The sequence below is a fragment of the Phycodurus eques genome, chromosome 5, assembly GCF_024500275.1.
Source record: "Phycodurus eques isolate BA_2022a chromosome 5, UOR_Pequ_1.1, whole genome shotgun sequence".
NCBI classification, from domain to species: Eukaryota; Metazoa; Chordata; class Actinopteri; order Syngnathiformes; family Syngnathidae; genus Phycodurus; species Phycodurus eques.
The window spans coordinates 22,120,941-22,146,767 of record NC_084529.1 but is presented as its reverse complement, the minus strand read 5'-3'; the positions used below and the strand labels follow the sequence as shown (position 1 = coordinate 22,146,767).

At 41.7% G+C, this 25,827-nt stretch overlaps 2 protein-coding genes across 7 annotated transcripts in view; one reads left to right on the top strand and one right to left on the bottom strand.

The window, feature by feature from the left end:
• The window catches only part of otud7a (OTU deubiquitinase 7A), a 47,673-nt gene extending 38,324 nt beyond the window's left edge, over positions 1-9,349 (top strand). For 3 of the 6 annotated variants that reach the window (XM_061678089.1, XM_061678087.1, XM_061678088.1), the window contains 3 exons: positions 3,989-4,103; positions 5,411-5,495; positions 6,362-9,348. In XM_061678089.1, the coding sequence (XP_061534073.1) occupies positions 3,989-4,103; positions 5,411-5,495; positions 6,362-7,912 (1,751 nt within the window). In that variant the 3' untranslated portion in view covers positions 7,913-9,348. Of the gene's footprint in view, positions 1-3,988; positions 4,104-5,410; positions 5,496-6,361 lie in introns of all 6 variants that reach the window. The other 3 variants (XR_009768639.1, XR_009768638.1, XR_009768637.1) reach the window with 3 other exon arrangements.
• A 15,853-nt stretch (positions 9,350-25,202) lies between these two features.
• The window catches only part of poc1b (POC1 centriolar protein B), a 42,355-nt gene continuing 41,730 nt past the window's right edge, over positions 25,203-25,827 (bottom strand). Inside the window, exon 13 of the mRNA XM_061676685.1 lies at positions 25,203-25,279. The gene's annotated coding sequence lies outside the window, so the exon portion shown is untranslated. The remainder of the gene's footprint in view (positions 25,280-25,827) is intronic.

Here is a 25,827-nt window from a genome sequence, read left to right as displayed (position 1 = left end):
GCCAGTGTCACGGAGCGACATCTGGTGGTGGTGCGGAGATGATAGACTGTTTGATAGATTACCTAAAGATATATCTGGATTGTGTGCTATTGTCACTTTGATATTGCATGTGTCAGTATACCCTATCCCTGTTCAAGATTTAATGAAAAGGGCACCAATGTTTTTGTCTGATCTAGAACATAGACAAAAAAGAGATTTGTCCTGGCAGGGGCAAAATAATCCGACGTACATCGACGCCATAGGTGTTCCTCGTGGGGTTCCAAATCAATACAAATTGGCTGACCAAGTTGCAGGAGGATTTGAGTCTTTCATATGCTGGTGGTGTACGATTAATAAAAATGTTGATAGGATAAACTACATCCACTTCAATGTACAGAGATTAGGAAATTGGACTCAGAGTGGGTTGGAAGCTGTACATGAGCAGCTCAAGGCTACCTCTTTAATGACGTTCCAGAATCGCATAGCTGTCGACATGCTCCTCGCAAGAGAGGGAGGTGTTTGTGGTATGTTTGGAGAACAATGTTGTACATACATTCCAAACAATACTGCTGCGGATGGAAGCTTGACCAGAGCCATCGATGGTCTACGGACCCTCAATCACAAGATGAAGAGCCACTCTGGGGTAGACACTTCTTTGTGGGACAGCTGGATGGACGTTTTTGGTAAATATAAAACCCTAATTTCACCAATATTGATATCAATTGCTGTTTTTGCAGCCATTCTGACATTTTGTGGATGTTGTTGTATCCCATGCATTCGAGCTTTAATCAGTAGATTAATCACCACAGCCATAACCCCCATGGAGAACCGTATGGAGCTGATGTATCCATTACTGTTTGATAAAAAAGATAATGATGATAATGATGATGATGATGATTATGCTTTAACTGATTTGTTTCCTGATCCAGATGATTACGATGTTTAAACTATAACATTCATGTATGACAAATCTACTCTGGGTGTAAATGTATTTGTTTCATAAAAATGATTCTACAGTTAAAAATCGAAATGAAGTGACTGTAAGATGATATGAGAATTTGTGCAAATACATGATAAACAGGAGGGAAATGTTAGATATATCTAACACACTGTATACTGTAAAAATCCATTGCAAAAAAAACCCAAACAATCGTTATAAACTTAAAATTTCCACAATGTAGCAGGGATTTCTGTGATAGTACAACCCCAATTCCAGGGAAGTTGGGATGTTGTTTTAAACAAATAAAAACGGAATACAATGATTTGCAAATTATGTTCAACCTATATTTAATTGAATATACTACAAAGACAAGATATTTAATGTTCAAACTGATAAACTTTATTGTTTTTAGCAAATAATCATTAACTTAGAATTTTATGGCTGCAACATGTTCCAAATATACTGGGACAGGTGGCAAAAAAGACTGAGAAAGTTGAGGAATGCTCATCAAACACCTGTTTGGAACATCCCACAGGTGTACAGTCTAATTGGGAACAGGTGGGTGTCATGATTGGATATAAAAGGAGCTTCCCTGAATCTCTCAGTCATTCACAAGCAACGATGGGGCGAGGTTCACCTCTTTGTGAACAAGTGTGTGAGAAAATAGTCGAACAATTTAAGGGCAATGTTGCTCAACGTACAGTCGCAAGGAATTTAGGGATTTTATCATCTACGGTTCATAATATCATCAAAAGGTTCAGAGAATCTGGAGAAATCAGTGCATGTAAGCGGCAAGGCTGAAAACCAACATTGAATGCCCGTGACCTTCGATCCCTCAGGCGCCACTGCATCAAAAACCGACACCAATGACTGATGCAAAGTGGAAAAGTGTTCTGTGGTCTGATGAGTCCACATTTTAAATTGTTTTTGGAAATTTTGGACGTCGTTTCCTCCGAGCCAAAGAGGAAAAGAACCATCCGGACTGTTATGGACGCAAAGTTCAAAAGCCAGCATCTGTGATGGTATGGGGCTGTGTTAGTGCCAATGGCATTGGTAACTTACACATCTGTGAAGGGACCATTAATGCTGAAAGGTACATACAGGTTTTGGAGAAACATGCTGCCATCCAAGCAACTTTTTCATCTTTTTCAACTTCTTTTTCATGGACGCCCCTACTTATATCAGCAAGACAATGCCAAACCACATTCTGCACGTGTTACAGCAGGTGGATTCGTAGTTAAAGAGTGCGGGTACTAGACTGACCTGCCTGCAGTCAAGGCCTGTCTCCCATTGCAAATGTGTGACGCATTATCCATCCATCCATTTTCTGAGCCGCTTCTCATCACGAGGGTCGCAGGTGTGCTGGAGCCTATCCCAGCTATCATTGGGCAAGAGGCGGGGTACACCCTGAACTGGTTGCCAGCCATTCGCAGGGCACATAAAAACAAGCAACCATTCGCATTCACATTCACACCTACGGGCAATTTAGAGTTGTCAATTAACCTACCACGCATGTTTTTGCCGCTTGTGGCGCATTACGAAGCGTAAAATACGACAACGGAGACCCGGACTTTTGAACAGCTGAGGCTGTACATCAAGCAAGAATGGTAAAGAATTCCACCTACAAAGCTTCAACAATTAGGGTCCTCAGTTCCCAAAGGTTTATTGAATGTTGTTAATAGAAAAGGTGATGTAACACAGTGGTAAACATGAGTATCCCAGTATATTTGGAACGTGTTGCAGCCATAAAATTCTAAGTTAATGATTATTTGCTAAAAACAATAAAGTTGGTCAGTTTGAACATTCAATATCTTGTCTTTGTAGTGTATTCAATTAAATATAAGTTGAACATGATTTACAAATTATTGTATTCTGTATTTATTTATGTTTAACACTGCGTCCCAACTTCATTGGAATTGGGGTTGTAGATATGTTACATGAAAAAAATTCTGAGATGTACTGGGGTCGCAGTACGTGAACAATTGTATAGCGACGAATACTGTACTCGGCTTGAAGGGGCGCGTTAGCATTGTGGTCACTGATGTCAGATTACATTTAATGAGCATGTTGAATGTGCTAATGCCTTTCTGCAGGCTCTAACCCTGCACCAGGCCAGTGAGGCGTCATCACAGAACATGTCCCACCAGTGTTGTGATGCTTGTCACATACTGTACATAAGCGCACTTAAAAAGGATGCCAGAGCGAGCGGTTTGACCTGCTGCTTTTTTCAGCGATGAAAGTGGGTCGGTTTCTCTGTCGCGATGAAGCCTGCAGCGAGGAGCACCCTACTGTGTAGAGCGCGTGTCCAAACGGGGAGAAGACTGCATCTTTCATCTGTGTGGAGTGTTCTCAACTTGAGCAGGCTGCCTCTCTCTGCTGTAATGTGCTGCCTCTACCCCAATCCCACCACTCTCGATAGCCCAAGGAAATAAATCACCTGGGCAAGTAAAACTCTCGCTAGCGTACACGCCCATGCTGTGCACGTGCAGTGGTCGGCTCAGACAGACGCAGGAAGCAAGGGTGGGTGTCTGTTTTCTGTTCCGTGTCTAGTAATTAGTGCTGAGGGTCCTCTTCCTGTCTGTAAGGATCTGATGTTATCAGTGGTACATGAATGAAATCATCTGGTCTCTTATCACACGCCACTGTGTCTGAATGCACTCAATTATGGAACCAAACCAACTGGTACAACCATTGTTGATGATTTTGGAGAGAAATCTTTAACATGATCAGTTTCTTCACATAGATGAATATCATTAATTATTAATAATAACATAACTAAAGGTAATTGCCGCAAATTTGTGTTTTCAGAAGTGTGTTTCAAACTCGTAGACCTTCACATTAATCAGTCAGTCAATTAGAAAAGTAGTAACTCTCAATTTCAAAAAAATTGACGACCCCTGGATGAAATAATCCAATTTTGTTTTGTTGTTTGGTTTCGTTGTACAGAAGATCGGGCTCTGTTCAAATTTCAAAGTAGATCGTCTATCAAAGAAGTCAATGTCAAAGGGACGACTGTAGTTTTAATGATAAATCATAACCACTTTCAATTCTGATTCTCATGTCTTGCAGCTGTAATCCCTTTGACGGACTCCGAGCACAAATTGCTGGCGCTCCATTTTGCTGTAGACCCTGGCAGGGACTGGGAGTGGGCCAGGGATGACAACGATAACACCAAGCTAGCCAAGTAAGCATCATGTAGCATGTCATTGGGTTTTGATGTTTATCATCGGAGAACACAAACTGATTTCCAAATAAATTCAGAGCAATGACAAAATCAAATGCATTTTAGGTTTTTGTCTGTCATTGGGAGGAGTTTGAGTTGGCTCAGGTCACTTCAAAGCGTCAGCACTCAGAGAACAAATTCTGAGTGCTGTCAGTCATCCAGAGGCTTTCCCAGGGACGGGCCTCACTGAAGCAGCTACACCCGCTCTGATTTAGCAAGGAGTTTATATAAGGGTTTTTGTTACACATTCCGACCAGTCAGGGGGTTAAGTTTATCCTCTAAAGCGCTGCAATATGGGAACCTTGCAGATACAAAAGTATACACAAGCTGGTCAACCTCAAATTTTTTCAGATGCCGAGACAATTTTCTCATAAGAAATAATGGGGGAAATAAATACAACTGTGAAGTTTAGTCATTGACGTTAAGACTGAAATCTTAACTTTGTCTTAGCTTCAACTATAAAGCACAAATGCATAATGTGAAGGTGATCCACAGGCCAGATGCATGTCACACATTTAACGCTAACATTCTTAATTGTCACACAAGTGTAAAAAGAACTTAACAATTATCTGTTAAATGAACAAGGCACTATATCGCAACGATATTCTGACAACTTTTAATGTGAGCCTGATTACTTCAAATAACATCCAGAGTATATTCTTTCTTTTTGATCCTTCTTCTTTCTCTTAACACCCTTTGTTGAGGATAGCCGTTGTTTTGGAAGCGTTAATATTCAGATGTCAAAACTTGTTTTTGTTTTGTGTGATTTTATAGGCAGAATTTTTCCGCCCCAAAATTTGAGTTGTACGACCTCAGGTGAAATTCGACGTTAGAGGTTCCAGCCAATGTATGTATTTGATGTCTTTTAGGTCATTTGCACCAAGATCTTGCAACAAGGTTCAGCATTTCATCTGCAAAAGTCAAACCCAGCAAGACTGGAAATTACCACTGTGTGTTGTTTCCGCAATGAGATCATTTGATGTATGACACTGTCAACACAGCATCTGGTGTGACAAATAAAATACTGATTAGACAGAAATTACTTTCAACACAACAGGCCGTGAAAAGTGAGTGTCCAACTTCATTATGTCCCACCTTTCCAGCATTCCTTTAAGCACTGGCGCAGTCACTGTTACGACTTTGATACTACCTCTAAATGGGGAAACAATGGCAGGACGACTGTGTTCCCCCATTCCATATCTGCGCTGGTCATACACAAGAGCGTGACTTGGCTTGTAACGCTTACCCATATACATCTTCTGCTGCAGCCTTATCTTGTCACTGGAGGCCAAACTGAACCTGTTGCACAACTACATGAATGTAACATGGATCCGAATTCCATCCGAAACAAGGGTATGTTCTTTCTTGACAGCTGTGTATTTCTCTGCCATGGCTAAAGTAGCTCTAGAGGAGTGTTTGCCAACCTTTTTTCTGGACCATGACACATGTTTTACCTTAAAAAGATCTCACGGCACATGACCAAACAAAAGTATAACAAAATGTTTATACAGTGGTGCCTTGACATATGAGTTTAATTGGTTATGTAACCATGCTCATAATTAAAAACATCTATCTCAAATCATCTTTCCTCTTTGAATGGAAATGCTATTAATCTGTTCCGCCGCCGCCGCCCCCCCCCCCCCCCCCCCCCCCCTTATTTTAATTAATTGTCTACTATTTGCCAAACCGCTGCTTATTGTGAAGTGAGTTTACTGCCCCCACAGCGCTCGTATGTCACATTTGAGCTTGCAAATCAAAGCAAAGATTCGGTTGAATGACGGCTCACATCTTGAAAAACTCATAAATTAGGTCACTCTTATCTCAAGCCACCACTGTATGCTGAAATAATGATGATCTTGTCTCAATTTATTCAGAAATTTGCTTACTCATTATGAAATCTGGCCCTGTTGTACGAATGACAACAGCTACTAATACACAGGTTAATAGTACTTTCTGCTCTCTGGTGGAAGAGCATTTAATTGTTCTGTCAGTCACTACACTACTCAGTCACTACTAGATACATTATTTTTTCAGTAAAATCCGATTGGCACGCCAGATGATCTCTCACGGCAGTGGTTGAGAATCACCGCTTTCGAGAAACTTTACACCATGTGCTGTTGAAGTTGCAGAGTTCAATGAATTATAAATAATTATGAAAATGTCACTGAGGCTTTAGTGCTTCAACAATGTTCTTTGTTTTTCATCTTTGTGCAATGTAGGCTCCCCTGGCTCAGCCTGAGTCTCCGACCGCATCTGCAGGTGAAGACGTGCAGTCCCTGGCTGAGTCCATTGACTCTGACCGTGAGTCTGTTGGCAGCAACTCCAATGTCAACACGGGCAAGAGCAACAAGGACAAGGACAAAGAGAAACCGCAACATCGCAAAGACAAAGACAAGAGCCGGGCCGATTCTGTAGCTAACAAGCTAGGTAGCTTCAGCAAAACACTGGGAATCAAGCTAAAGAAGAACATGGGGGGCTTAGGTGGTCTAGTGCACGGCAAAATGAACAAATCCAACTCTGGCTCAAGTCGAAGCGGGGAGAATGGAGCAGAAAAGACAAAAAAGAAAGACTCTAAGTCACCCAAAGGGACTAAAGATGAGACGGGCCACTCAGCCAGCTCCACTTCCTCTGAAAAGGCCACAAGCCCCTCCCCTACAGATCGAGACAAACCCTCCAGCTCCTCCCCCACCGACAGAACAGACAGTGCAGGGAGGGTCTCGGGGGACAAGAGCCTTGAGAACTGGAAATACAGCACAGACGTCAAGCTCAGCCTCAACATCTTGCGGGCCGCCATGCAGGGCGAGCGCAAGTTCATCTTCGCGGGCCTCCTCCTCACCAGCCACCGACACCAGTTCCACGAGGAGATGATCAGCTACTACCTGACCAACGCCCAGGAGCGCTTCAGCCAGGAGCAGGAGCAGAAGAGGAAGGAGGCAGAGAAGAATCCCCCGGTCTCCAGTGAGGAGGCCGCCAAGAAGCCAGAAAACGAGAGCGTCTTCCAAAGGGAGAGATCGGACAGCTCTCCCCCGGAGAGCTGCTCTCCTGTCCTGCCCCACCACAGCTACGCCCCGCAGCCCACCGTGGCGCTCAAGTTACAAGGCAGGAACAGTCCCATCCCCGTGGCCCCTTACGTCTCGTTACCGGTTCCTCCGCTCACCCCGCCCGCAACCTCCCACCACGTCCCCCACCCTGCCTCTGCGCCTTACTCCTCCCCCAGTTTTGGTGCTAAGAGACTTGGGCCTGTTCCCGTGTCCGCCCACTACAGCCATACCCCTCCCATCCAGAGGCACAGTGTGATTCACCTACAAGATGTCAACATGCAATCTCCCATCGTCGACCCCTATAAGCCCGTGGTGGGCACCCTCAAGACATGCGCCACCTACCCACAGCAGAACCGCACGCTGTCCTCGCAGAGCTACAGCCCTGCTCGCTTGTCGGGCATGCATACCGCCAACACCCTGGAAACGCTGGCGTACAACATGCCCGGGGAACACAAGTCCCACACGTACACCAACGGATTCAACGCGGGAGACATTCAAGACTGCCTGGAGTTCGCCGACGAGGACAACTCGTCTTACACCTGGCTCAACCAAGACAAAACCAAAGGGCGCAGCTCTGGAAGCCCTATGTACTGCTTTCAGCAGCGCCGCTGCAAGAGGGACAACTGCTCCTTCTACGGCAGGCCCGAAACTGACCACTACTGCTCCTACTGCTTCAGGGAGGAGCTCAAGCGCAGGGAGAGGGAGAGCAAAGTGCAGAGGCCCACATAGCCATCGCCGCCAAGGGAGCGACGCTACTTGCACTTTGCATCCACAACAACACGATGGCAAACCTCTTGTTATTTTGTTGGAAGAATGCTCTTTTATTCCTGCCCCCTTTCCTTGTTAGTCAAGATGAGGGAAGCAGAACTCAAAACGGTGAGCAGCTTTGGCCAGATGTTGTTGTGCTTTTTTATTATTATTATTATTATTTAGACTTTTACTTGTTTTAGAGTAAAAGTCATCTGTCTCTCTTTGCGATGTTGCAAAGAGGACCCTCTTTATTTTTCATTGTAGAAATGATTTCGATCTCATGCTGGGGGAGCATTTTAGCGAATCAGTTTTGAATGCAATACCTCTACTTAGTTGCTCAAATTCACTCTGGAAGATTTCTAGTTGTTTTGCAATCAAAAAAGAAGGGGAGATTGGTATTAGCTTTGGAAGCAATAAATTGGTTATCTCCTGCTACACTCTCCCCAATTTTGTCTATGCACCAATAATATATAGATACTGTAGGTTAACTGTGGCTTGTAAATTGTCAAAGAATGTCACGGTGTGCTCCCAGGAGCAAATTTGAACTCCAGGACTTCAAACATTTATGCGATATAGCATAATGTTTGTTTACCTTGGCTCCGCAAAGGATATGACGGGTCAAAAATGGCTTTGTTTTTGAAAGGAATTTCCTGTGCCAAACACTGAACAATGGACCGCTTCTCAAATATGCAGTGTTCATGGTGTGTCCCTCTGAGTTGCCTGTCTAATACTCCTAATTGGTAAGTGTCTTAGATGAGAAGAATCGTGGGTAGTAAGAGCAAGAGCCGATGCGTATTTGTCTGAAGTGTGATTACGTGTGTGTCCCTGTAGGCCCGACCACCCGTCTGTCTCCCACGCAAACACGGTGTGCAGTCATGCTTTTTATCACTCCGTAGTGACCGGTCCCGTGAGACATTGTGCGTCCTTTGTCCACATGTAGAGGCCGTTTAAAGAAGCACCTGCTGCTATACTGTAAGAGCACCTCAAGCCTTTGTGATCATCAGTGCTTTAACCAATCAGTGGGTTTGGGGGAGAAAGATGGGGGGAACAGGAAAAACCCGGGCCTCCAAGTGCTTTCTGCTCATTGAACATGACGACTGTAAAGAAGCCGTGTTTGTGTTGCCGTTTGTTCTGGTGATGCTGTTTGTCGATAATGTACCATGCTGTCCTTAACAAAGTGTGTCCTGGCCAAGGATGTCCACTGCGGTTCGCTTCTGTCGGTCCTGTCCACACTGCGGTGTTGCTCCTCCTCCACCTCTTCGTTTCTACGTGACCCCCTTCATGGACTCCCACCATGTTAGGACTGTAAGATATGATTTTGTATTCCTTTAAGACTTTTACACTACTTTAAATTATTGATTTGCACATTAGGTACAGATGTATATATGAACAAAATAATAGTTTATTGTTACAAACATAATTTGTCTGTCTTTATTTTCTTGGAACATATACAGTCGATGGATTTTTTTCACAGTAATAAGGACCGAGCCCTGCCACATATAGGGAAAAACCGTGAGTAATTGATGCCCCATAAAATATGTATACATGCCTATATTAATAGTTTAAACAATAAATATACCACAAGCAATTACCACCATGCAGTTTAAATCATTTAAAACATTTTACCACATTACCCTTAAAAATAAATGGCTTACATATTGTTTGATTTAAAAATAAATAAATAAATAAATTTAAGAAAAAACAAGTATTGCATTTGCAGCAAAGACTCCCGTAACGTCCACAAACAACCCGGGCTAAACTAAGCTCCTACCTGACATACTAACCTTTACTCTAAATTGAGATATATCTCTTCAATATGCTTCCTGGACACCAAATTGCTAGGATACTGTCCTATTTAAACGGGGCTTTGGCAGCATTTAAAAATCCTTTCAAAAAATGCACAAAAACTGCAAATAGGTGAATTTTTGGGCGAATAGCTGGAAAACAAATTTGTAAATAAACTGGAAATATGCGGGCGATTACTGTCAATGCTCTGTGCTGGGCAGCACGGTGGATGAGAGGTTGCCATGTCTGACTCACAGTTGCGAAGTACAGTGTTCAAATCTTTCCTCCAGCCTTCCTGTGTGGAGTTGGCATTTTCTGTGCTTGTGTGGGTTTTCTCTGAGTGTGGGTACTCTGGATTCATTCCACATTCCAAAAACAATGACACTAAATTGTCCATACAAGTGAATGTGTGAAGGCTTGTTTTTCTAAATGTGCCCTGCGATTGGCTGGAGATCAGTCCAGGGTGTACCCTGGTTCTCGCCCCAAAGTCAGCTACGATAGGCTCAAGCTTACCTGTGACCCTATTGAAGACAAGTAATGTGGAAAATGGATGGACGGATGGTACGGTATGTGCTTTCACTTTTCACTTGCAATCCAGTGTAATGTCCTCTGAGTTTTTTTCCAGAGGGTCTAAAACCAGATGATAATAGTTTGAATTGATGGAGTTACACACACCTTGAATTAATTGTGCACAGTTACATTCAATGTGATGCCATGAGACTTTATTTGGAAATGTTATGAACAATCAAGCACTACATAAGCTTTAAGCTACGCTATTTTCCAGCAAATCCCCACTGCCATGATGAATCATCAAACTCCAAAAAAATGGCTGACATGCTGCACTGAAAACAATACTTTCAAAGTCAATAGTCCTATTTGTGAGCGATTTATTAATTGAAAACAACTGTGTGATTCCACCCCCCAGCCCCCCACCCCAGTAATGCAATTATGTGACCTGCAATGCACTCCACAAATGCAGCCGACATGCACTTTCCAATGAAAACGCAGTATTTTTCCACAAAATGCAATGGTTAAGGCAGTGAGGTTAGCTACCTTTACTGCATAAGAATCATGAATTTAAAAGATTTATGCTTTTTAAAGTAGAACTTAAATATGTCCTGCCATAAATATGGGAAACCTGTTGCCCACAGTTTCTTCATTAAAGAGAACATTTTTAAGTAACGCAAAAGCACATACTCCCTACTGATTTACAAAGCATTACTTTCTACTAAATACTGTAAGTGTGTGAATGTGCTCTAACCTCTTGTGCAACATTGGGCTAAAGCTTTAACAAAGGGGAGAATGCATACAGTGGAAACCAAATTTTCAAGGCCCTAAATTGAGACCGTTAAGCATATTGAAGAGCAACTCATGAAGTCAACTCACCGTCAGCAAGCCGCCCTCTACACTTCATCCAAGGGTGAGTAGTGTTATTTTAGCCTACTGTATTTGCTTTAGTGTTCAGGCAGCACAGTGAACAAGTGGCCTCTCATTTCTGAGGTTCAGGGTTTGATTCTTGCTTCAAGCCTTCCTGTCTGGAGTTTCTCCGGGCACTCGCACTACATCCAAAATAATGCATGTTGGGTTCAATTGTCCATAGGTGGGAATGTAAGTGTGAATTGATGTTTGTATATGGCCTGTAATTAACTGGCGACCAATCCAGGGTGTAACCCACCTCTCACCCAGTCAGCTGGGAGGCCCCTGCTCACTTGTGTCCCTAATGAGGACAAGCTCGATAGAAAATTGATGGATTTTATTATTAGTAGTAATTAGGGCTGTGAGAAAAAAAAATCGGCTAAGTCGACTACATAAATTGGTGGGCGCAAAAATGTCTGCCTCGAGGCAATAGAAAGTATTAAAAGCATATTTGCGCCTCCCCAAACCAATTTACGCCGCCTGGAAGCATTTGGCCACTATCCATGTTTCCCACACGAAAATTTTTTTGCAAACGGACTCACTGTTGGGTCAGTGGAGAAGTGTTGCCAAAAACAACAGCACAGCATCTGTAAGTGAGTTTTAAGACACTATTAGATGTGTAATGTACATATAACATGATGTATGAAGGCGTACCAAGTTCTCACATGGAAGAAAGTGGGGAAGTGACAAGAAAGGTTACTTCCTTGTTCTCTAGCCACAAATTTACTTTGTAAACAAATATAGTGCAGCTCAGCTGTTGGTTGGCTGACGCTGTGGCAAGCAATATGCCTTCGGCAGTACAGCAAACTCATTTGAAACAGCATTCAAAAATATAATATACTGTACATGGGGTTTTTTTAGAAGCTATTTTTAAACAAACCATCTTTATTCTTAACTTCTATAAAAGTGGGTTGCAACAATAGGAAAATGCAGGTCCCAGGGTGACAACAGTCGAAAAAAACTGGTTTCCACCCTATTTTTACTTTTACTACATACAAACCCCCATCATAGCACTCTTTATGAAACGCATGATAATCTATTTAAAGTTTCAGATTTAAAAAAATAAAATAAAATAAAACATTTAAATCAGGGGCAGTAGGGATGAGTTGGTGGAGTGAGAAGGAAGAGAAGGTTACTTTGTGGGCTGCAGCCTGGTGTGTGTGTGTGTGTGTGTGTGTGTGTGTGTCTGTCTTGTGACCGGACGGCCACATGGGTTCAACTCTCCTCTGGGGGTTGGCTATTATGGACTCCAGCTTGTAATAAATATAAACCTTTAAGGGTGAAGCCATGAAACCTCCATGTGATGTCGCGCTCACACAAACACACACACACACAAGGGCGTGCTGTTGTCGCAGCACGCCGTATTCAAACAGGATGCGCTATTTGTGGCCCCTCCCCTTTTCCCCCTTGGATGGCAACGACCTCACACAGTCAAACATGGCCGCCTCTCATCGGGGTTGCCCTCCGTGACCTTCTTGAGGGTTAAGCCTCCCACTCAGCTGGTGCCAGCCACCTAAACGCCCGACCCACCATGTGCAGTGCCTAGAGTGGGTGGCCTCCGCTTTAGCAAACACATATATATACACACACACACATTCTCACACACAGACACTCTTGGATTGGGCAGGGTGCAGCTGCAGCAAATACATGTGTGTGTGTGTGTGTAAGAGCTTGAGTGAGTGAACGACACTCACAATTGGACCCAAAGACTGCCCACACAGTTATGTAGCAACGATCGACACACACACACACACGTTTCACCTTGTCTGTGCTTGCCTATGGAAGCTGACAATGCAAGAAGGAAAAGTGTGAGTAAAGAGATCCATCAGTCAAGGCACCTCCTCCACCTCCACATCCTGTCTGCACACACACGCTGTAAGAGCGCATCCTCACTATGCAGGAGAAAGTGTGTCATCATCAGGGAGGGCCGACAACGTGACGAAGAGACCCTCAGAGAATGGGCCTCACACACACACATCTCTCTCTATCTTTCTCTCTCACACACTTTTTAATATGATGTATTTTTTAATATGGTTAGCATGCGTAACTGGTTGTAGTTGCATGACGAGAAACACAGGACACAGTATTAGGTACACCTGCACAATCGAATGAGAACCAAGACAAGAGATGTATCAAAAAACTAATGATACTCTGTTTTGATTGACATTGGGACAGAAGTATTGTCAGATTATGATTGTGGCTGTTTTTAGACCTACATTGCATTACTGACAGTTTCAAATATTTATTTATTTATTAATTTGAGACTTCAAATTTAGATACAGCTCCCAGGATAATACTAGGCAGTAATATTTGTTGCATAAATGTAACCAATTTTCTTTCTAGAATTTGTTAACCAAAAGGTATATCTTAATTTTTAATTCATTCATCTCATTAGATAAATTGAGTGATTGTAAATAATATTTAAAAATGTCAAACACATTTTTAAACATTTATTTTTATTAGATAATGGCATTGTTATGTAATTATAATTTCATTTATTAGAAATAGAACAATTATAATGAATTATCTATTAAAATAAACAAAATAAAGTAAAAATATCCGTAAATAGAAGAATTTTCTAGAAATATGAATTATTTAAATTTGTATTTGTAAGTGGTTAATTAAAATTTCCTTTATTATAAACTACTGTATAAAAATGAGATTAAATTATTTCTTTCATGTTATGTCAAACAAATTTTACCTTTTTTAAATTCAGATGAACTGGTCAATCAGTCCCTTTTAAAATCCAATAGGTTTTCAAATCAAATGTGACCCTTGAGTGCAAAACATTTTCCCTGACTGGCACAAGAGTGAATTAGCTTTATTGTCCCTAAGATTACCCAGACAGTTGCACATTGAACAGTGCAGACTAGATATAAAAATATAAACTCAGTAGAGGTATATTACAAATCCAAACCTGAATACATTTGACACTCATAACAATAAAAACAGCAACAACAGTGTAGCGCTATAGAATTACAACACCATCAATATTCCAATTGCTAAGTAGTAAGCATAAACATGAGCCTGTCGTGTTCCACATGTAATATGAATTAAATTTAATCCAAATTGTCCGTAGATGTGTTTGTAAGTGTGAATGGTTGTTTGTCGGTATTGTGCCTTGGGACTGACTGGCAACCACTCCAGGGTGTTGACTCATTCTAAAATTTCACTCAAGAATTAAAGGATCCATATTGTGGAAAATTGGGCAACTTGGTTAAGTAGTGGTTAGCATGTCTCCCTTACAGTTCTGAGATTCTGGCGACCAGTCCAGTGTGTAGCCTGCCTATCACTCAAAGTCAGCAGAGATAGGCCCCGGCTCATCCTAATGAGGGCGAGCGATAAAGAAGACGGATTGATGGATCGATTATGCAGGTGTCCCTCATGAAGTGTCCAGTGAGTGTACATGAAAGCCATGGGAAGTGAGCAGAAGCCCCTCGTGTTACCTCAATAAAATGAAAAGCTATCCTTTGGAGAACATGGCCGCTGTGTCGGCAAACCCAATGGTTCCGTAGTGCCAAGTGTGGCAGCTTGTGTGCCTCCAACCTGCCTGGAGACAAGCAGGGTGAAGACAGAATCATCAAGCAGAATTTCAAATGTTTGCACTTCCTTCCCATTTAACGCTGCATTGCTGAGTCTACAAGAAAGACAGCGGCGGAGATGTTTTTTGTTTTTTTTGGTTTTTTTTGCAGTGGTGGGAGGGAGGTCCAGGGATATTAAAAAAAAAAAAAAAGCCTTCTCTGCAGTGACCTACATTTACATCATGAATTCTAATATTTGTTCCATGAAATTGTACAAATGTATTCCCAGCAGCGTCACTGATGGTGTAGTGGTACACTCGCCTGACTTTGGTGCGGGCAGCGTTGGGTAAGTTCTCACTCAGTGACAGCGTGACTGTGCGTGTGAATGGTTGTTCGTGTCTATATGTGCCCTGTGACTGACTGGCGGCCAGTTCAGGGTGTAGTCCGCCTTTCGCCTGAAGTCCCCTGGGATAGGCTCCAGCGCCCCACGACCATGAACAGGATAAGCGGTGTTGAGAATGGATAGATGGATGGATATTCCCAGCAGGTTATTCTCTTCATTTCATAGCATTTCTCCTGGCTGCAGAGCTCGCAGAAAGTGATGTGGATGGTAAGTTTTGTTTTTTTTTCCCATCAGATTTGAGTCTATTTGTTGCCATGTCAATCTGCCCAGAGCCTTCAGAATCAGCCGTGCTTGCCGATGTAACACAAACTATTTTAGCAATTGGACTCTTTCTTTAACTAATCAGATTTCAAAATGATCCTCACAGGGCCAGCAAGCCTGCCCACTATAACTTCAGCATTTTACTGTCTTCTGTTTGGTTGGTCAGAGCCAAACTTGTAACAGCCAACTTTAACTAGAAAACACATCTGTACAGATCTACACACATCAATACATTGAATGATCAACATACCAACATTATAGATTGTTTGTGTAGGGATAGATGCATGCTTATTTGAAAGCTGACGCAATGTAACAAATCTGGTCCGTGACAAAAAAAAAAAAAAAGAGTCCTCAGCCTTTTGTTGATACCCTGTAGTTACTGTAAATATTTACACGGGTGAAATAAAGGACCAAGGTGTACTTCCTGTTGAAACAATAATACTTGCCTGTGTGAGAAACAAGCTCATCAGAGGCGGCTAGGTCTCCACCCTGCTCTGCTGTCATACTAAAAGGCTGCTTGAACCAATGAAATATAATCCTAAATGAGACACAGGAGGCCACATTTATTTGTACAGCACATTTCATTGCAGTGGCACCTCCAAAGTGGTTGTCAGAGTACACGTTGAAAAGAAAACTGAAACCCCAAAAGCCAACAAGCCAAAGAACACAGAATAAGTAATAAATCAACCAAGTCGTAAAATGTATTAATAGTGATATGAACATGGTTGGCAAGGCCCTTTCCCTCGCTTTCTTTGTTGCACTACTGCAACATGTTTAGTTTAACCTCCATGTTATGAACCAGACTGCAGCATTTATGACAACTGCCTGAGAGCTGACCTGCAAATAATGTTTTACAATAGTCCAGCCTGCGTGAGGAAGTACACAATTGTGTCCTAGAACACTTTCTATGTTATGTAAGAGTTAAAACTGCAACAACATTGAGGCTCTCAGATGTGCCTCAACCTTCAGTGTGCAATGTGCTGTAACTTAAAGATGGTCACATGTACAGTATGATTGTATAATACGCCCCAAAAACTTTCTGGAAGTGAACACTACTTCAGTGTGCAAACAACTTCCTGCTAATACCGAAACTAAAAAAAAAAAAAAAAAACTGGGCCACTTGAGCTCATAGTGTAAATCCCGGGCACTGTAGCACTGTAGTTTTACGAGTATGTAGGAATAGGGTTCAAATTTGTTTGGGTTCATATTTGAGTAATTTTAGGTTTAAATTGGAGTTACAGTTCACAGTAAGGTTAGGGGAAGGGTACAGTGTGGGGTTCGGTTCGGTCAAGTTAGGATCAGTGTTTAGTGTAGGCCTTTTCACTCTGAAATTAGCATAGCGCAGTGCGCCGTCAACCAACCCATTCATTGTATATGTGGTACCACAGCTCAAGAGCACAGCGCCGTATCGCAACGGAGCATTTCCGTTGTTGGCATGCCTGAATTGAAAAATGCTTAATCCGGGCAGCAGCGCGCTGTGACGACATCTCAACACATCCCCCGAAAAAAAAAAAAAAACTTTCACATTTTATATATGTATGCCACCATCTAGAGCAGGGGTGTCAAACTCATTTTTGTCTCGGGCCGCATTGTAGTTATGATTTCCCGCAGAGGGCCATTAGAACAGTGAAACCATATTAATGTTTAATCACCAAATCATATTATTACCATTACACAACAAATTGAACGATAACTACTTTTGAAATGAGAAGACAAGGATAATAGATTCTTCAAGTATTGTTTAAGTTAGTGTAGAAGAAGGGTTTGGTAAAAGAAAAATGCAATATCTCAACATTATTGTTTATTATTATGACAATCTGGAATTTGGGTACAGATTTTAGCAGAAATCACGGAAGTTGGCAAGCATGATTTGCTTTCGCAGGCCACATAAAATGATGTGGCGGGCCGCATCTGGGCTCCGATCCTTGAGTTTGACACCTATGATCAAGAGGTTATGAAAAAGCTGTACACTTTCATTCCAATATGCCACCGCCACCTAGAGGTTATAAGAAATGTGTACACTTTCATTCTAATATGCCACTGCCACCTTGAGGTTATGAAAAAGGTGTAGCCTACACTTTCATTCCAATATGACAGGGGTATGTATGACTGCATATATGTACATTTGTGCTCATAGGTTTACATACAATTTGTGAAATATTGTTTTTTTTTAAATACGACTGATGACTGAACATGTACCCATCTTACAATCTCTGCCTGGGTAATCAAACATATGAGCACAACTGTGTGTTTTCTCATTCACTAAATAAGGGTTGTGAATTTAAAAATAAGAGCAAACAAATATAAAGAAAGTATTACGTGTTCAAATAATGTGCTTACCTTCCGAATAATTATTTGAAAAAAAACTAACAAAATACAGATAATACTTCATTTTTTGATAATATGGGTAGAAGCAAAATTATGCATAGTAAAAATGCATTATACATAGAAGGGTTTTCCAGAATTTTGAGGTCAACGTTGCGGGTGCGTATCATACATGGGTGCAGATTATACACGAGAAATTACGGTACTTTGAATGTTCCAGGTGTGTCAAAAGTGGTACAAATATGAGATTTTAATATTGTTAACATTAAAAATAATGGCTTAATATAAAATGAAGCATAGCCGCTGTATTACATCTTCTCCTCATTAAAAGCAAAGCCAGGGCTTTCTGTTCTAACTACTTTAAGTCCAAACCAGAGGGAAATGGTACCAGGCTACCTTCTGTTTGTAGCTTAGCAATCAGTGCCAAATATGGTCAGGCTTGCACCATACCGTCGCTGTCTCTGGTGTGGGTGGTGTCTTCATGGGAGAGTGTCAGGGTTCAGGTCCTGTTTGGGTTTTCGTTAGGGTCAGAGTTAGTGATAGGTTTACCGTGAGGGTACAATTTAGGGCCGGAGTTAGGGGTTGGAGTTCAGGCCTGTATTCGGGCACACGTTTAAATTGCTGGACAATTCATATTAAGGTTATGATAGAAGGAGGGGAAGGGTTAGGGTTATGTTTTGTGTCAGGGTTCAGGTTAGGGTTTGTGTTAATGTTAGGGCCTTATCTGGATTACGGATCCGGTTAGGGTTCGGGTCTTTTTGGGTTAGGATCAAAGTAAGCGGTAGTGTTCAGGTTACAGACAATAAACCAGTATAATAATCATTTAACTGTCATTTGAATAATACATACAGTGTTGTTGCCTGTTGTGATTTACTGAGAGTTCATAGACTGTTCATTGTATGTATTGGCATGACTTGCCTTTACCACGGCACACTTGATGCTTGTAAAAATGAGTCGGAACAAGTTGGAGCTGCATATTTTATGGATTTATTTCCAAATGTAAACTTCACTATTCCATGCATACGAGTTATGACAACATTATTCAACAATCTTGTTATTTTTCATATTTGCATAGGACATGGTCACAATAGATCGTCTAACATGTAAAAAATAATGCCATAGAAAGGTACAGCAGAGCAGCTAAGACCAGCACATTACATATGTGGTTGGAATCCAAGGTACTGTACAACTGTAATACTTGTTGAGTGTAGTGATTTTGGTTTGCTGAAAGGAAAAACTCACAAAAAGTAAAAAATAAACAAAGACGACACCTGAAAGTTAACTGTGAGGTCAGAGGAGAATGTACTGGCCATAGCTGAGTCGAGAGTTATTTACACATTACATTAGAGCGATGCCGGCCCAGAGAGGGATTTTGAGGAGGAGGGGGGGGGGGCAAGTTGGAGTCACTACAACAGGCAACTGATGGTGATGGACAGAGGAGAAACGCACACGAGGTATCAAGAGAGCGACATTGCACTGAGGACAAACAGGGGGGAGGCCAAATCACACACCTTTGCTGCCTCACAACCTGCACTAAACACCTCCTTATAAGGGGCTGCAACATCCAACCAAAGAAAACAAAACAAAACAAGACCAGTTGCAGCATACATACCTCTTTTATGCTCATTTAAAGAAAGATTTGAGATCTAAGAATCAAGGAAGGTCCATTATCAAGCCCAGCCTCTGCCGAACCAAATTACTGCAACATTCATGTTTCCCTTCATAGCCTTTGGTAACAACTTCTGCACACCCAAGAATCACGCCAGCCCACGAATGAAGCCGTCTCAAAAGTCACTAACTAGTCATAAATGTATATTTAAAAAAAGGGAATTTGTTAGAGGGAAGACATGCTCTGTATATGTCCTTGACTCTTGAAGTTGTTCATTTTAATTGGCTCCACACAGGGCTCCTAAAGGGAAATACGAGGAGAGATTACACCTGGGAAACAATGAGGAACGTACCTTGTGCACAACTCACAATGTGTAAAAACTGACAGTCAGGACACATTTGTAGTCCCCCAAAAAAGCAACAACGATCGGGTCCATGGAAGCAGCAACACGTATAGCGCAAACGCAACTTTCAATCCTTTGGAATGGTCGGGCTTCGTCTGTTAGCATTAAAATGATCCATGATCAAAAACCTGTCAAAAGCCATTATACATCGCTTGTGTAACCAACAGCAACCAAAAGATCAAATTAAATAACAAGAATTAAAACAAAAAGGAGGCTACACAACCAAATGGTTTAAAAGCAGAAAATAGTTCACCTAATATAACAAATATGCACATTTGCTTCATTAAATCCTGTACATGACACAAAAGCACTTAAAAAAAAAAAACTGTACAATGTCTGATAGTAGCTATTTACCCTCTGACATTTATGTGTTTTGGCACACAGTTACATCCATCAACCCTGTACTTTGACATCAGTCGAGAATATTCTACGTGTAATTTTTTCATGTAGCTTTAAATATGCTTAGTTCATCAGTCAATTCAATTAAATGCATTGTTTGTTTGTTTTTTACAATAGGCTGTCAACTATTAAGCAGTACAATGTGATTAGGAACCTTATTGGTTGAAGTCCTTTTTAATGATAATGTAATCGTGATTCAATGCTGACATCATCCCGTATGTTGAAACCATCACAGTATGTGTGTGGCTCATTTTGCATTTTCTTTTTAAACTTTGAATCCAAAGCATGTGAAGGACCCTGACAACATGTTGTGTTTCTTTTTTCTTTTTTCTTTTTTTACATGTATAAAACCAACCCCAATGATTTATTTACATAATAGAAAGCCTCGTTTTCTCTCCTATCATTCAAGCAGAAACAAATAATCAGTTTATTTGTGCTACTTGTTAAGCAGAAGCTACACCATGTGTTTGGAAAAGATACTAACAAAAAGCAAAACATTTTTATGAAGAGGTATGATCCTGAAAACTATACACACTTTTATACCACCATAAGAAAGCAATAATATAAATTAGGACTAAATATGGACTGTTGCTAACTCTCATGATCTCTCTCTTTAAGGGAATACAAATACAATTTAAAAGAAAAGAAAATGAGTCATTCCGTGTAAAATGAATATACATAGAGGTCAGGAAGTTTCATTTACTAACTGTCGCCCACCAGCTGAACATTCCCTGTTCCAGGAACGAGGAGGAATTTGGGAGGACAGGTCGAAGTTGAAGCAAGCGCCCATCAACCGCTCACTGCTGAGTGGATGGCTGTTCTTGTAATAAAACAAACAATTCAACCATCAATGACCTGAAGATGATGGAAACGTTAAGAACCCCCTCCCCTCAAAGAAGTATATTATTCTGTCATTTAAAAAAAAAAACGGTAAAAATGTACAAAATGGTGTTCAATGGCCTTCTGTGTTGAATTATTCAAGTAGTTCTGTTACAGTGAGAGCATGGATGGATAGGATGGAATGAAAGGATGGATGGGGACATTTCCTCTTTCACACAATGCCGTGTATTAAGTCCACTGTGTGAGGGACATTTCATTTCAGCCTGAGGGAGCGCAAATTTTGACTCAGGCAGGATGTTGTGAAGACTTAAGAGGCAGGTGGGCCTTGAGGATGGGAGGGGAGTGGGGGGTTCACTGGACACTGACCAGCAGTGAAAACAAATGATCCCATAACACCCATATACAGCCCATGGAACCTGAGGTAATTGTGCAGTTTATGGATTAAGAAAGCATGCAAACCTGCACAAAAAGCAGCTCAACATGGCAATATATCATCCTCAGATTTCCAGGCATTGTTGTGCTATGTAGTGGACACTTTTTTTTTATTTTGGACAGTAAAGCTGAAGTTTCAAGATGGCAGCAGTAGCTGCAATCGAAGATTTAAAAAATGACCCAGTCTTTGTCACAATTATTCCTAACCATTCTTCACAAAAGATTCAGGGATTATTGTACTATATCAGGAAAACTTTTGCTTTTGACTTGAGGGCCGATCACAAATGAAGAAAAAACAAAAACAAACAAAAAAAAAAAACATTCCTTTTCACGTTATTACCATTTGCGATTATTCTCAAACCTCAGATTTTCAGGGAATATCGTGATATGGCAGAGGACTATTTTTGACGGTAGAGTCGATGATTCAATATGGCAGAGGTGGCTGTGATCAAAGTTTAAAAAATGTCATGTTCTTTGTCGCAAATATTGCCAACCATTTTACCCGAAATCTTCACTGATTATTGCACTATCAGGAAAACTTGTAATTTTGACGGTATCATCCAAGAGAAAAAAAAAACATTAGGAATTATTCTCAATCTTCCTCAGATTTTAAAGGATTATCATTCTATGACTATTTTGTGATCATTGATTTTGACCTCTAATTCAAAACGGCAGCGGTAGCTGGGACCAAGGGTAAAAGAAGTCAGTCATTTGTCAGCCACAAATGCTGTCAATTAGTTGCCCTCAGATTTTCACGGATTATTATTCTAGGAGATCTGATGATTCAAGATGGAAGTGGTAGCTAGGGCAAAAGGTTAAAAAAAAAAAAAAAAAAAAAGTTCTATTCGTGATTGTTGTCAATTAATCATCCTCAGATTTCAAGGAATTGTCATTCTTCAGTATGTCAAGAACACTATTGATTTTGACTGCAGGGAAGTTCAACTATGGTCCAAAAAAAGGTCCTTAAATGTCTCCTCTCTAAAAGTGGCAATTATTCTCACTCTTCCTGAAACTTTCGGGGACTATTGTTTCAATGTCAAGAACACCATTGATTTTGACGGTAGATTTGATCATCCAAAAATGGGGAACAACAACAACACTAGTGGTGACACTTTGGTGACAGCAGCTGCTGTCTGCCCCGCCATTCTCTTGCCATTCACATGCTAATGATACACAAATCATTTACATACACACACACACACACACACACACACAGTAGCGGCTCTAGTGTTATCAGCAGACCCATCACTTTGTTTGTTCTCTTTGTGTGTGCTTGTTGTACTTCCCTTCATTCAAATCTCAATAGTGTAGAGTTCATTGGTACAAGCAGAATGAAAGTGCACGCACACAACATTGCAGAGCGACATGGAGTCTACCACAACGTTTATCGTCATTAAAGACACTTTGTCTACATAATATAAGATCGTCTTTAACAGTGAAGACTGGGCGTAACAAATACGTCTAGTAGGTCCCCGGAACATAAAAAAGGATGCATTCAACATTGTGGAGCCAACACATTTCACCGTTTACTGAAGCGCTCATCATTGATCAAGACGCTGACTTCACGTAAAGCAAGATTGTGTTTAATACCGCAGATTGGGCGGGGGGAAAAAAAGTCCTGTAGCTCCCCGCGCAACATAAACATGGATGCACACAACTTTGCGGAGCGAACATGTCAGACTCTACTGGAACAATAATTGTCACAATTTAAGATTATCTTTAATAATACGGACTAAGGGGAACAAATTAGAAGCATAGCTTCCCAGAAAATACACATGCACGTGCACCACATTGTAAAACGACCACATCTCAGTCTGCTGGAACTCAAATAGTCTCCAGGTAATGTAAGATCATCTTATATACGACAGACCGGGTAGGACAAATAAATATTGTACTTCCCCGGACCATAAACACAGACGCACACAATGTTGTGGAATGACCACATGTCAGCATCTACTGGAACATTAAACATTTCCGCATAACGTAAGATCATCTTTAAAATTAGGCGGAACAAATAATAAATATGTAGCGCTGCTTCCCGAAACACAACATAGTGGAGTGACCACGTCTCCTGGAATGCTAATCGTCGTTAAAAACGTCCTCTCTCCACATAATGGGCGGTACAAATAAGTCTCGTACTTTCCCGGAAAATGAACATGGTCGCACAGAACACTGTGGAGCGACCACGTCAGATAAAGCCATTGTGTCTACATAATGTAACAAAAAAATTGGGCGGAACAAATACGTCTCGTTGCTCCCCCTGGGACATTCACATTGATGGACACGACATTGTGGAGCGACCACATCAAACCAGCCTTCAGTAAGCTCCGGACTCTTATCTCCGCCGGGCGTAAAAAATGTTAGTAAAAGGTTGGAGGGGGTCTGTTTTTTGTTTAACTTTGACCCCAATTAGCCTTCTATGCCTTGACTGCAGAGAACCCAGGAAACTTCAGGGAGACCAATGAGCTTGGAGGGACTGCGCCGGAACAAAGACGGGAGTGTTACACACCTTCCTGGGACGATAACTCTTTTTAATTGACTCGGGCCTAATTGCTTTTTAGCTCCATGCAGCACATATGTGAAGCAGTTTGGACTGATGTGTATTTATGTTTTAAAAGATGGAGTACAGTTGTGTTCAAGGAGGGAAATTCAGGGGGAACTGGGGAATGAAGTCTATGCAACACAGATGTGAAGTCGCAACTTTGCACTTGTGGTCATTTGTATTTTTGTTTGAAAAGATGACATACAGTTGTGTTCACGGGGGAATTTCCCAGGAACAACACAGGTGAGAAGCAGTTGGCACTTTGGACTTGTAACTGTGTGTGTATGTTAAAAAAAAAATGTTACCTACAGTTGAGGGGAATGTAGTCCATTTTACTGGCCAATGCAACACAGATGGGACAGGAAAATGACAGGTAATGGTTAGGGAAGGTAGTCCATTTCACAGGTTCATGCAACACATATGTAAAAGCGGTTGGCACTTTGTACTTGTTATGGGTATTTATGTTAATAAAGATAACACGCAGTTGTGTTAATTTGGAAAATTCAGACGAATTGGTGGGGATCGTAATAATTTTTTAGGTCAATGCAATACAGATGTGAAGGAGTTGGCACTTTTGCCTTTTTATGTCTAAAAAAGCTGCGATTGGCTCGCAACCAGTTTAGGGTGTACCCCGCCTCCTGCCCGCAGTTAGCTGGGATAGGCTCCAGCACGCCCGCGACCCTTGTGAGGATAAGGGGTACAGAAAATGGATGGATGTTTAAAAAAATATGAAGTACCGTATTAAAAGGCGCAGTCTCAGTTACGGGGTCTATTTCTGTATTTAGCACATACATAAGGCGCACCGTATTATTGGACGCAGGCCTGGTAAAACATACGCTATCTTAAAACATACAGTAGCATGCATGCACGCTAAAACATACGCTAGCATGCATGCTAGCGTATGTTTTTAAAAAGGCAGCGGGAGCAAAACCGAGTTCGCTTGTACTTTATTGAAGTATTTGACAATGTACTCACGTTATTTTTTTGATTAATCCTCATCCACAAATCCATCAAAGTCCTCATCCTCTGTATCCGAAATGAACAGCTGGGCAAGTTCTCCATCAAACATGCCCGGTCCCCTCTCGTCATTGTCGGAGTCAGTCTCGTTGCCGTGGGGCTGTACAGCAATGATGCCGGCTTCCGCGAAAGCTCGGACAACAGTGAAAGCAGATACCTTAGCCCAGGCATCCACAATCCATACACATATGGTGGCGTAACTCGCCCGGTGGTGCCTCCTCGTCTTAGTAAAGCTGTGTTCGCAATCTGTCATCCATCGCTCCCACGCCGCTTGCAACTTCACTTTGAACGACCCGTTTACACCGATGTCCAGCGGTTGGAGTTCCTTCGTCAAGCCTCCCGGAATGATGGCAAGCTCCGAGTTAATTTGCTGCACTTGGTTTTTCACAGCGGCTGTGAGATGGGCGCGCATGGAGTCACAGATCAACAGGGACAGTGACGCGTGGAAAAAAACATCCGGTCTCTTTACGTACACCTCACTCAGCCACGCTCTCATTTTCTCCTCATCCATCCAGCCATGCTGTCCTCAGTCACAGGAAATGTGACTGAGGACAGGAAATGCTCCCAGTCAGTCAAGCGGTGCGCTCATCAAAGTCACACAACAATGTTTACAGATTTTGGAACTTGGTGCACACATAAGGCGCGCCGCATGATAAGGCGCCCTGTCCATTTTGGAGAAAATTTAAGACTTTTAAGTGGGCCATATGGTCGTGAAAATACGGTAGTTGTGTTCAGAGGAAAATTAAGGGGAATTGTTGGGAAATGCCATCCATTTCACAGGTCCACGCAACACTGATGTGAAGCAGTTGACACTTTGCACTTATGTGTATTTATGTTGAAAAAGATGACATACAGTTGCGTTCAGTGGGAAAATTCAGGGGAATTGTTGGGAAATGTAGTCCATTTTACTGGTCCATGTAAAGGCTTCTTTATACTCGCGC